The sequence below is a fragment of the Vigna umbellata genome, chromosome 1 (genome assembly GCF_029865625.1).
Source record: "Vigna umbellata cultivar VRB3 chromosome 1, Vumbellata_1.0, whole genome shotgun sequence".
Classification (NCBI taxonomy): domain Eukaryota; kingdom Viridiplantae; phylum Streptophyta; class Magnoliopsida; order Fabales; family Fabaceae; genus Vigna; species Vigna umbellata.
The window spans coordinates 7,060,636-7,072,072 of record NC_142165.1 but is presented as its reverse complement, the minus strand read 5'-3'; the positions used below and the strand labels follow the sequence as shown (position 1 = coordinate 7,072,072).

The window sequence follows — 11,437 nt, the reverse complement described above, 5'->3', positions numbered from 1 at the left end:
CTTATAATTTTTTTTTTAAGTTCTGCATTATTAAATTATTAATTCTAAATTATTAGCTTATTAATATTTATAAGTTCCAAATTATTAGATCAGAAATTCTAAATTGCTTATTAATTTTTATAAGTTCTAAATTATTATATTTTTCATAGATTAAGATATTATATATGTTATTTTAGAAATCTTCTTAGTAATGTAATATTTATGTTTCTTTTTAAAAAAATTATAGTATGAAATCTAGTATATTTGGGATTTTACAGATTAATGAAATATGAGAGATAAATAAAACTGATACATTAAAAACAGATTTCCAATGTCCAAAGCACCTGGTATTCAGTGCAGACATTACAATAAAATAAAATTAAACAAAAAAAAAGAGCATACTTATGTAAATGATATAATGTGGATTTTAACAAATGTTGAACTATTCTACAATAGCTGTCTGTAAGACGGTTATCAATAAATACTATACAAGGTACATGGAAAAGACTTTCCAGCACAAACTAACCTCTAATCAGACATGGGCCTGCTGCAGCTTGAGTCAATGACAGGGCTTTGAGAATCTTTTATCGGAACATTAGGCTTCACTTTGGTTCCACCTTTATAACCATCCACCAGTAACTTCCCTATTTTAGATCGCCATTCTGAAGAAAATTCCTCATTTTTCCTGTCATGCACAACTCTGTCACAGTAGTTAAGCATAGTTCCCAGGCCAGTACTGGGCGTCCAACCAAATTCCATTAGCACCTTGGCCTCACCTTCACTCAAATCTTCTCCAACCTATGCAAAGACAATTTTGAGCATAGCAAATTTCAGCTTGGTGTGGGGCAGATAGCAGCAGTAAGAGTAACTTATTGCCTCGATTCAAAGACTTCACATAAAAGGGAAGAACTAAAAATTGGACAGAAATATATAATACACAAGAAAGACTGATGAATTAAAAACAACAAATAAATAAAAGGACAGACTGCAAGTAGTAACTAAACCGGCTTTGGATATTAATTTAGACTCACTCACTAACTGAACATTTAATCTAAAAATTTGGACAATCAAATAACAGGGTAGTTATTAATCATACATGCTTTGCTTTAAGAACATCTTATGGAATGATAGGTTGGCTGACAATTCTTTCATGATACGGGTGTTATACAAAAACAAAATAGTTATAATCGCTTCTCTTTCACAATCAACTCTATATTTTCTATCACTTTGATCCATATCAACTTAAAAGCCAAACTCCATCAAATATTACGAAAAACAAAATCAAAGCATGCTTCCAGCTAACGAAGAGATGCAAAAAGATTATCGTAATTTGGGATTACTGATAGATCTTTTGAGTACAAGCTTAACAGGGAACTTTTATATATAGGTAGCAAAACACAGGTTTGTTTAGATAAGATTCTCCATAAGCTTATTCTAAGAAAAAAAAATTTGAAATTATAGCTTTGCTTAACTTCCGCTAAGCTAATTTGTAAAACTTTTCTCATGATTTTTCTAAATTTATTTTTATCTGTCCACATAAACTTAGTTATCAAGAAGTTCATTTCATTTTTTTCCCTCCTTTGATAGCTTACGAAAAAACTCACGCTAAGAGATTCTAAAGCCATCAAGTAATAATTCATCCAACAGTGTTTAAAATATGCATGAAGTCACTACCACCAATTCTTTATTCTCAATAATGGAAATTCTGCTACATGTAGTCAATTTCATAGCAATCACCAACCGCTTGACCTGCCATTGGACAGGTAAGGATTCTACCAGCTCAAAAAAGTATGTTGCATAACCATATTCAGGACGCTCCAGTACTATCCTGCATTAAAATCCAACTCAAACATCGTGGAATGTAATGACAAGAAAAGAAAAGAGCAAAAGGATGAACTTTTATGCAAATCAAGCACCTGTTATGTCTCTCAAAAACAAAAATAAACGATTGCAAATCTCGGCACCAACCCCACTCAACTGGCCACTTTCGAAATTTTAAATATCGTGTCTGTAGCAGAAAAGATGAACATTACATACATAAACTAAGAATTGATAAGCATAAAAAAAATATTCTACACTGTAAGTTTGTAAGAAACTAATTACCTGCTCCACAAGTGAGAATAGACAAGCAAAGCAATAACTTGCTCTTGAAGTCTTTGAGCCGCTTGTTAAAGGGAATTTTAAAAAAGTGTGTCGTTGAGAAGAAATCTGTCTCCCATTGAAGGGAAAAAATAAATAAATCTAAAGCAATTCATTAAATCCATCAAATAACTCATTAGAAAAATACTTCGACAATTCCATGTAATAATAATAATAATATAAATACTGAGGATTCAGATTTAACCCTTTTTATCAGCAGTAGTTTTTGGAGTTAGTATTATCTGGTCCCATTTAATTATATATCATTATAAATGTTGTGATTGAATTTGGATTATCTAAAATACTAACGTCTTTTCATTCTTTTTCTTCCTAAGAGCACAACAAAGCTAATGATAAACAGTTTCCCCCATTTTAGCTAATAAATAAATTAGTGGAAAATAATGTTCATTTTCTTTTAGTTTATTCCTTTTCTGCCAAACAAACCTGGATTTTTCAAATCAAACTTGCAAACATAATAAAAAAGTTTAAACATGGTATGTTCAACCAGGAGCAGCATGGATGTGAGAAAAATGAAAGAGTGAATCTTGAGCACCCAATCATTCATATATAACTAAACAATAAAGGTTCACTTTCATTTCTCTTATAAAACTAGCTTTTTCTCCCGAGGTTCCATCATAATAACCGATTATTGAAAAGTAATCTGTGTATTTCCTGCTGATTGAAGCAGCAATGAGTGTGGGAGAAAAATCTTGAGAAACACAATGACTCCTTTTCTTCAAAAGGAGATACATTTAATACACCCAAAAAACAGTACCAAAATGTCCCATTTTTATTTAGGAGAATGCTTTATCTGAGAATATCTATCGCAATCATAATTTTCTCAGAAGAGAATAATAGTCAATTATTGTCTACCTATGACATCTTAGTCACAAACTACACGCTAACAAAACCAACAAAGTCATGCCTAACATGTACCCCATGCACAAGATTGTCCAACTTGAGAATTTACCTCAACTCATATAGGCTCTTTACTTAATTTAAAAATATTAAAATAACAATAAATAATGTAGTAACTCAACATATCAAGTTCATAATAAAACAATACAGCAAACCAAAATAATAAAGTAACCAAGTTTGTCAATACAATACTACTAAGTTCAAACTACCTCAAATCATTAACAAATAAAATGCTAACATTGATACCTGTTAATAAAATAACAAATAAAATATTATATTATCTATTATGCTTTAAATAGTTCTTTTTATATAATTTTAATACTACTATACTTTTTATTATTTTAGTTTATTGATTATATTATATGTTATGTTTTACCTAACAAAAAAACACTGTTTGACTCGAACTAAAACATTGACTCTCTCTTTTGATTTAAGATCTGTTGTCTCAACATTAGATCTTTCCCTAATTTAATAAATTTTATTATATACATGCCATCCATGTCCATGTATGACAAAATCTATTTATCAGTAATTATGAAATGAAATGAAAAGGAAAACAATTAAACATTATAACTTACTGATATCTTGAGTTAGTTTGGCCCTGAAATGAAATAAAAGGCAAAACCATTAAGACAATACAATTATAGTATGTTCTTCACCTTGGCCATCACAGCCTCAAGTTCTGAAAAGCTATCTTCACCAAATGATTCATCCAACGTTTCATCATTTTCTTCCTCTCCATAAAGCTTAATTTCATCAACTAACACACCTTTGTCAAGCAATACCTGCCAAATGACATTTGCAAGAACATTAATATAAATTCCAATTTCAGTGACTGTACACAAACTAAAATATTGCACCTGCAGGAGCCCGGGAGCATCCTCCTCAAGTGCTTCCTGAACTGAATCACTGCAAAAAGAATTTAACAGTTGGAGGATCTATTATAATATATGATATGGTTATGGAAGTAAAGTCAGCATAATTTTTAAAGAGGGCAACTTAATACGAGAATTAGATAGTACGTGGCTGTTTTTTTTCTTTTGCGCCTACAGTTGATGCTTGAAGGTTTAGTGGATTTTGAAAAAATAGGGCTCGATAAAGAGGAAAAAGGCTGAATTTTCTTCAAAGATGAGTAGCCTGTAGAAATATGTAAACTAGAATCTGTTCCAGACTTGAGAAAATTTAGTCGATCAATTAACTTCATATGGTCCACTTGATCATCGTGATATTCATTATGGACTTCCCTTTCATGTTTTAAATTTGGGAGTACGATAGAAATCCTACCCAAATAATCCTTGTTAACATTGAGGTTTTCACAGTAATCCCAAGGTTCATCCTTAACTTTGACAAAGGTTGGAGAGGTTGAACTAAATGGGCCATCATTGTTTATGATATTATGTTCCACATGTGAATCAATTTGCATGACTATTCCTCTGGATTTTAATATAGGCCCATCTTCTATAAGGCCAGCTGAAATTACCGATCCTTTTGATTCAGATGAGGCATTATCAGTTAAGAAGGATGATACACATGTGGCTCCAAGTGGTGGCGAAATATTAATTTCTTCTAGGAAGTCATTATTACACTGGTCTCTAACCACTGCTGTTTTCCCATTGGCAGAATTAATCTGGTCATCTCCGTTTTTAAGAGTCTCTTCCATGATGGTTTCCAACAAGCCTCCATTACTACTCTGTTACACAAATAAGTTAAAATTTTAAGAAAGAGATCCAAGCATGATAAAACTGATTGACTTCTGAAAAATCAACATGAGACTATTCTAAGAGAGTATTTGAACAAAGTATTTAAACAACATCCTATTGGTGGTAACATGGCAAAGAAAGTATAGGCATGCCAATTTAAATTAGAAAAGAAAATGACTACATGATATGAACGCAAAACAAAATACTATTTCATATCTCCAGTGTTTGTAAGTCACAGACTAGCAAGAAACTAATACAAAACAAAGGAAAAAGTCATCATTGCAATGCTATTTGCCTCAAAATTCTGTGATTTGAACCATTTGATCGTAAGATTCCAGGCATACTCCCCAAACTAATTCTAATTTTAACAAATACAAATGTGGAATTTCTTCAATATCCACCCTAATGGTCTGTATCAAGGACTAGCAGTTCATTTTTCCTGACATACAATTGAATTGAGCCATGCCCATAAAAAAAAATACAACAAAAGTTATAGGAAATGAGGTGCCGGTTAGTGAGTGATAATAAATTGTGTAGATGCAAAAAAAGTGACTACTCATTAACCAGCAGAAACCATTCTTCAAACATTGTTAATGTTGATGATCGTTCCTGAAATGAAAATATTATTTTACTTTTGAAAAATACAAAAGAATATATAATGAATTTGAGAGAGCATCTACCTCTCGTGGGGTCTCATTTATAGTAACATTGGAGATTTCAGATACAATGTATGAAAGGAAAGAGAAGAGAATAAAAGAAAGGACATATCTAAAAACTAGGTACTGCACAAAGCACACTGCAACTTTTCAATAAATTCCATTCAAAATAACTTATTCTAACAATTTTTATATCAAGAATTCCTTTTTCAGAACCAAAGGGAAGAAAGAAAAGATATGCATTTTGAAAAATCAAGGAAAGAAAGGAAACATCCAAAAAATTTATTTCTCGAAGGTCACAGGCATTGTAATCCTTATTAGCATCTAAGCAATAGATGTATACGCTACGATATAATAATTTACTTATAGTTATCAAGAATTAACGCTAAATCACCAGAAAAGAGTGACAAGCTAGCTATTTTTCAATAAATATAACCAGAAGTGAGTTATGATTAACTCTCAGTCTTTCAACTAAATATGTGATTGAAGTAAATAAAAATAATATTAAATTACCTCTAAAACTGTATTTGACAATCCTGGAAGCTTCCTGCAATAAAAATATATATTATTTGAACCATGTTTAAAGAAACAAACTCTATCTAACTTCCTTCAAACAAAAGGTTCTCACTTTGGTTCTTCACAATGGCAAAAATATGACATTTCATACTTTCGTTGCAATAAGCTTGGTTCTTTAGTCATAAAATGCTTGGACCAAACCGAACAAATTATTTGTTAAAAGAAACTGAAATCAAAAAAGAAAAAACTGAAAGGAGACAAGTGGTTGTGGTATTAAACTTTTAGAATATACATGCCATTCAAAGTTGTTACATCCACAAAGACAAGAACTAAAAGAACATACCATGTAAAAAGAGCAAAGCTAATTTGCATAAATACGTTCTAAATCCCTTTTTTCATTTATTATTTTCTGAAGAGACAATAGGTGTCATCTGGTTAAAAGCAATTCAAGTCCTTTCCAGCAAGCTTATTATTACAAGTCTCTTCCACCCATTGTGAATGATATGCTTTTGGGATTGCCACACAACAAAAAAGCTTGAAACAGCACTCAGCTCAGACTTCTAATAGAATGAGTTCTTAGGGAGAGTTTGGCTTTATAAGGTGGGTTAGTGTCTTGGGACAGACATGTTGGATTGTATATTTGTTGTTGACAGGATTTGTTACATCATGGAAGAAAGGGGATGTTGTTCCCTTGGACGTTTCCAAACACTTTCTTTGTTTCCAGTTTAATAATACAGAGTTTCAATCGTGAGTGTGTGTGTGTTGTGTGTTCGGTATCCTTATTAGAAAGAGTTATGTGTTTCTTGTACCCAAGAAACCTAACATACTTCCAGGAAGAGTAGTTTGATGAGACCATTTGTTGATGGGCCTATTCTTGAATTATTTATTGACAAAGGATTTCTATGATTTTGTTGGATCAAAGAGCACAAACCTGATAATAGGTTTTTTAGACCTATAATGAGATGTTTTAGAAACTGCAGATCTTTATTCCAACAACATACCAAGTTTCCTCCAATGTGGAGAAACCCAACACATACAATTTCTGGTTATTCGAGAGAACCAGACTCTCCACTCTTCCTATTCTTTTCAGAATGTACAAAAACAATGAAAAACTGCCCAAAACAACTGCCTACACATACTTTATAAAATTCTGAGACAATAAAACCTACCCACAGACAGTTATAATTGTTTGTCCCTTTTATTTCTCCTAATATAAATATTTCCCTTGAACCTATCAATACCCCTCCATGAAGTTTCACCTTGTCCTCAAGGTGAAAAGGAGAAAACTCCTTATTGATGGTAGTAGCAACTTCCTAGCTGTTTTCAATGGGTGAGAGGTGTTTTCAACTGGACAAACTACCTTCTTTTTTCCTTATTTTGTAAACTGTATCAAACCTATCAACACTTCCTCCATGAAGGTGCAACTTATCCTCAAGGTGAAATTCTGGAAATTCTTTATGAATGCAGGCAGCAAATTCCCCTAATTCCTGCATTCCCTCCTCCAAAATAAGCAGCACATGGAGCTGTTTATTTTTGCAAGTATGATTAGGCCTAAACTTTTCATCACACCTGAAGCATAAGCCCTTTTTAATCTTATCTTGCAATTCTTCTTGGGAAAATTTTCTAAATGGTGTCCCTCCTTGTTGAGTCCTAGTAGGATAACTATTGATGGTGCTCACACAGCCACTGCTCTCTCCACTTCCTTTGTTGGAGTTGGTAAAACCCACTAGATTTCTCCCTTCCTGTGACTCTAACCTTTTCCTCCACCATTTGAGCCTTAATATTAACTCAACAAGATTATGGGGTTCATAAAGTTTAACCTCCACCTTTATGTCTTCCTTCAGCCCATTCAAGAATATGCCCACCAAGTAATCTTGTTGCATTCCTTTCATGAACGCTGCATATTGTTCAAACTGCTCAATATATTCCCCTATAGGTCCAGTTTGACGCAAGCCAAGCAAAACTTCAAATGGGTTCTACAACATTGTTGGCTGAAATCTTCTAACCACCACATCTTTGAAGGTTTCCCATGTTGGATGCGGATGGCAGGTTTCCCACCATTGAAACCAGTTCAAAGCTTTCCCCTCCAATGCCACCATAACAGCCTTCATTTGCTCCTCCTCACTAATCTTTTCTAACCGCTGGAAGCGTCGGTTATTCTCGTTTGCTTGTTCGTGGACGATCTTCGCCAACCCATCCCATCTTGCCTCCATTCTTGTGTTGACCATAACCTGCAATATGCCCCCACTTCACCAGGAATGAGGCTCTGAATACCAATGATAGGTTTTTTTAGACCTATAATGAGATATTTTAGAAACTGCAGATCTTTATTCCAACAACATACCAAGTTTCCTCCAATGTGGAGAAACCCAACACATACCATTTCTGGTTATTCGAGAGAACCAGACTCTCCACTCTTCCTATTCTTTTCAGAATGTACAAAAACAATGAAAAACTGCCAAAAACAATACTTTATAAAATTCTGAGACAATAAAACCTGTTATAACTGTCTTTCCCTTTTATTTCTCCTAATATAAATATTTCTCTCTAACCTATCGAAACCTATAGACTCAATAAGTAAAATCACTTTGATAACAACTTGAAGAGATTGAAAGGGGACTTTGAGAATTATTATGCATTTGCTTGAGTGAACTATAGTCAGCATATTTAGGACCATATACACAAAATATTAAGTACAATTTGTTCTGAGCAAAAAATAAAACCTAGAAGATCTCCTAGATTATGAAGACTTCAACACTCTTACAAACTACTTAATTAATTAATAATACTATGAAAGTTCCAACAGATATCAAAGGGTCCATTTGCTGCGTTATTTTCATTCATTATCCAATAGTTTTCGTTGTTGTTTTAGTAGGTTCAAAACAAAGTTAAAGGCAATGAGATAAAGTGTATATTTAATAGCCCAACCAAAGAAAAAATACTAAAAAATAACATAAAGTACCCAGTTAGTAGCATCCTTAGCCGTTCTTTCAATACAATATGATCTAGATCATCAACTTCGTGAATCTCCTTTTTCACCTTTGGAGTAGGAGAATCTAACTGAATAGATGCTTCTCGATCCTTGTCAACAGAACTCGAAGGAGTCTGATAGTCTTCAACCTTTATAGTGGCACAACCAGCAAAGGCAGAAAGTGTCGGACATTCAGCTAAAACGGTAACATTAGCACTGGTTTTCTCTACTCTGCTGTCATCAATTCCAAACATCGGACACGTTTCCTGTTGCAAATCAGGGCATAATCACAGTTGAGTCTCCTACAAGTTGCAACCAATGCAAATAACGTAAAACTGCCACTTCTAAACAGCTGTCACAATCCCGGAACTTTTTATAGAAAATAATTTTGATTGAACCCACCAATTATTAGAAAACTATTCTCTACTATACTTTTACAGCATTTTATCTGACTTCAAAATGACGCTGAACATATATAAAATTCCATGACATGACACCAGTGGTGGTAGTACCCTCCTATATTTATCGTCAAATATCATAAACAAATGCATATAAAAAGAAAATTCATCTATAAAAATTAAAACATGATTCAGAAGTTTTATTAAAAAGAACCGTGTCATAAAACAATAACTAATCATAGAGAAACCAAAAATAATCCACTAGGATATATTGTCATTAAGTGGCAGCTCCATGACCACCATGGCAGAATGGCACAGCAGATTTTTGACAAGTGCCAGAGGCAATTTATGATGGAGGCCCACTGTGGCAGCCAGGATATCCTTCTGTTGTTTAAAAGTATAAAACTGTTATAGAGAAAGAGAGAGAGAAAGAGAGTCATCCTCCATATTTTCTCCGTAACAGGCTAGTGAGACACATGAGAAACAACAAACTACTTCAATGCAATATGTCTAATCTCTCAAAATGTTTGACAATATTATAAGGTATCCAAGTCCCAAATCGAATAGTATGCATGTTCCGTGACGTATTTAAGTGTTTGGCGTTTACCCTTAGGTAGCATTTAAGGGAGGGTTCCTTAAGTGTTTGGGCGTTTGTCAGTTGATATCAAAGCAGGTTGTTAGTGTCTTGGAGAGGTCTATCCATGGGAGTTCTAAAAAGCAAGAAAGTTGAATGAAGTGTCATAGTGTATGAGTTGCTAAGATGTCAACTCTCGAGGGCAGTCCTATGATACAGACTTGGGTATTCAGGACTGTATAAATCCTACATTGAATAGTATAGATTGCTTGGGGGAGTATTATGTGTTTGGTTCTCTCCCCTTAAAAACTAACTACGGAGGGTTTCCAAGTGTTTAGCAGCAAGGGTTGTTCAACAGTCCAGTGTGCAACATTTTATTTTTGAAAAATTAAATGAATGGGCGGTGCTATAAAATGAAACCCATTAATATTGTGTGTAAAATGCTTTGGTAATAAAACATGAAATCAATTTAAACATCACCAACAGAATAGGTGGCATAGGGTTTACACTTATACAACCTGTGAGCTCTACAGTTGAGATTGACGGCCAGAGACGATGACAGCGAGATCGACTGCGACAGCAAGATCGACGGCAACGGCGAGATCGACGACGACGACACGAACGGTGCGAACGAAGGCAAGATCGAACGACGACAAGGAAAGCGTGACGGAGGGCGAGATCGACGACAGGATAGAGGGCGAACCTGATGAACGACGACGCGACAGAGGCGAGATCGAACGATGAGATTGACGGCGAGAGCACGAGAAAAGAGATGAACAGTGAAAACGAAAGCAGTGAATGAATCGGTTCAACGAAAGCTCAAAAAAACCTAATCTGGTGAGTCCTAAAAAAGTTTCTTTTCAAACTCGCAAAATCAGAACCCAACTCGCGATTTCAGGCGAGTTTAACGAGCGCCGATTCTATCGATCCCACACCAAAAACGACGCGAGTTCGATAACCATAATGGCAGGTGAAAAAAACTATGAGCCACTTAGCAACAAACGCTCATATATGTACATGAATTCGCAAACATTAACTATCCTCAAAAAGCACAAAAAGCAAAAATTAAAAGTCCAAAGCATTGTGCAAACTAACCAAATTGTTGGCTCGGGAGATACAAAAGTGCCTTGATACTGAAATACCTAAAAGACTACATTGGATGAGCTTAGAAATATTAAGGAATTGTTTTTCTTATCTCTTGTGTCAGTGTTACGATACTATCCAAGAAAGAGAATGTAAAATTAGGCAGGAACGAAAATACATGAGAATATAATAGATTGATAAGTCGAAGAATCGTCACAAAAACGTTAAGATGTTAACCTTTGATAAGAACTGATGTTCTAAAACAAAAACCAAAAGAATCTTTTTTTTATAAAAATCAAATTCAATATATAATTAAAGTTTCTACATAGGTTTTGGTCTCCAGATTATATAAACCATAAATGTTTAAAAAACCTTAAAAGAATGCCCAAAAGTCAAATATAAAATAGAAAATGAAAACATAATTTTCAGATGCAAAAGAAAGTCCAAAAACCAAACATAATATAAAATTGAAAACATAATTCAAAGAAATTTACAAATACTTT

General features: G+C 33.8%; 1 protein-coding gene across 8 annotated transcripts; it reads right to left on the bottom strand.

Annotated features, from left to right (window-relative positions):
* Positions 1-276: 276 nt before the first annotated feature.
* LOC124823080 (uncharacterized) lies at positions 277-11,152 on the bottom strand. Of its 8 annotated transcripts, XM_047295217.2 has the most exons (11): positions 10,947-11,151; positions 10,370-10,554; positions 8,871-9,145; positions 5,906-5,939; positions 4,059-4,726; positions 3,897-3,945; positions 3,696-3,821; positions 2,083-2,220; positions 1,896-1,987; positions 1,654-1,807; positions 277-777 (listed from the first exon to the last, which is right to left on the bottom strand). In XM_047295217.2, exons 3-11 carry the CDS (start codon positions 9,131-9,133, stop codon positions 508-510), a joined length of 1,794 nt encoding a protein of 597 aa, XP_047151173.1. In that variant the 5' UTR covers positions 9,134-9,145; positions 10,370-10,554; positions 10,947-11,151; the 3' UTR covers positions 277-507. The 8 variants fall into 8 exon arrangements, with proteins under 8 accessions (XP_047151173.1, XP_087948929.1, XP_047151175.1 ...); XM_088092803.1 differs by lacking the exon at positions 10,370-10,554 and having other exon boundaries at positions 8,871-9,181; positions 10,947-11,152; XM_047295219.2 differs by lacking the exon at positions 10,370-10,554.
* Positions 11,153-11,437: the final 285 nt, after the last annotated feature.

Bases quoted from the DNA above. Each gene is read 5' to 3' on its own strand.
- LOC124823080 (XM_088092803.1), bottom strand. From the start codon at position 9,133: ATGTTTGGAATTGATGACAGCAGAGTAGAGAAAACCAGTGCTAATGTT. The intron at 3,946-4,058 runs GTACTATCTAAT...TTCTTTTTGCAG, and splicing joins AAAAGAAAAAAAACAGCCAC to TGATTCAGTTCAGGAAGCAC. The intron at 2,221-3,695 runs GTGAAGAACATA...GAATTGCTTTAG, and splicing joins TTGAGGCTGTGATGGCCAAG to ATTTATTTATTTTTTCCCTT.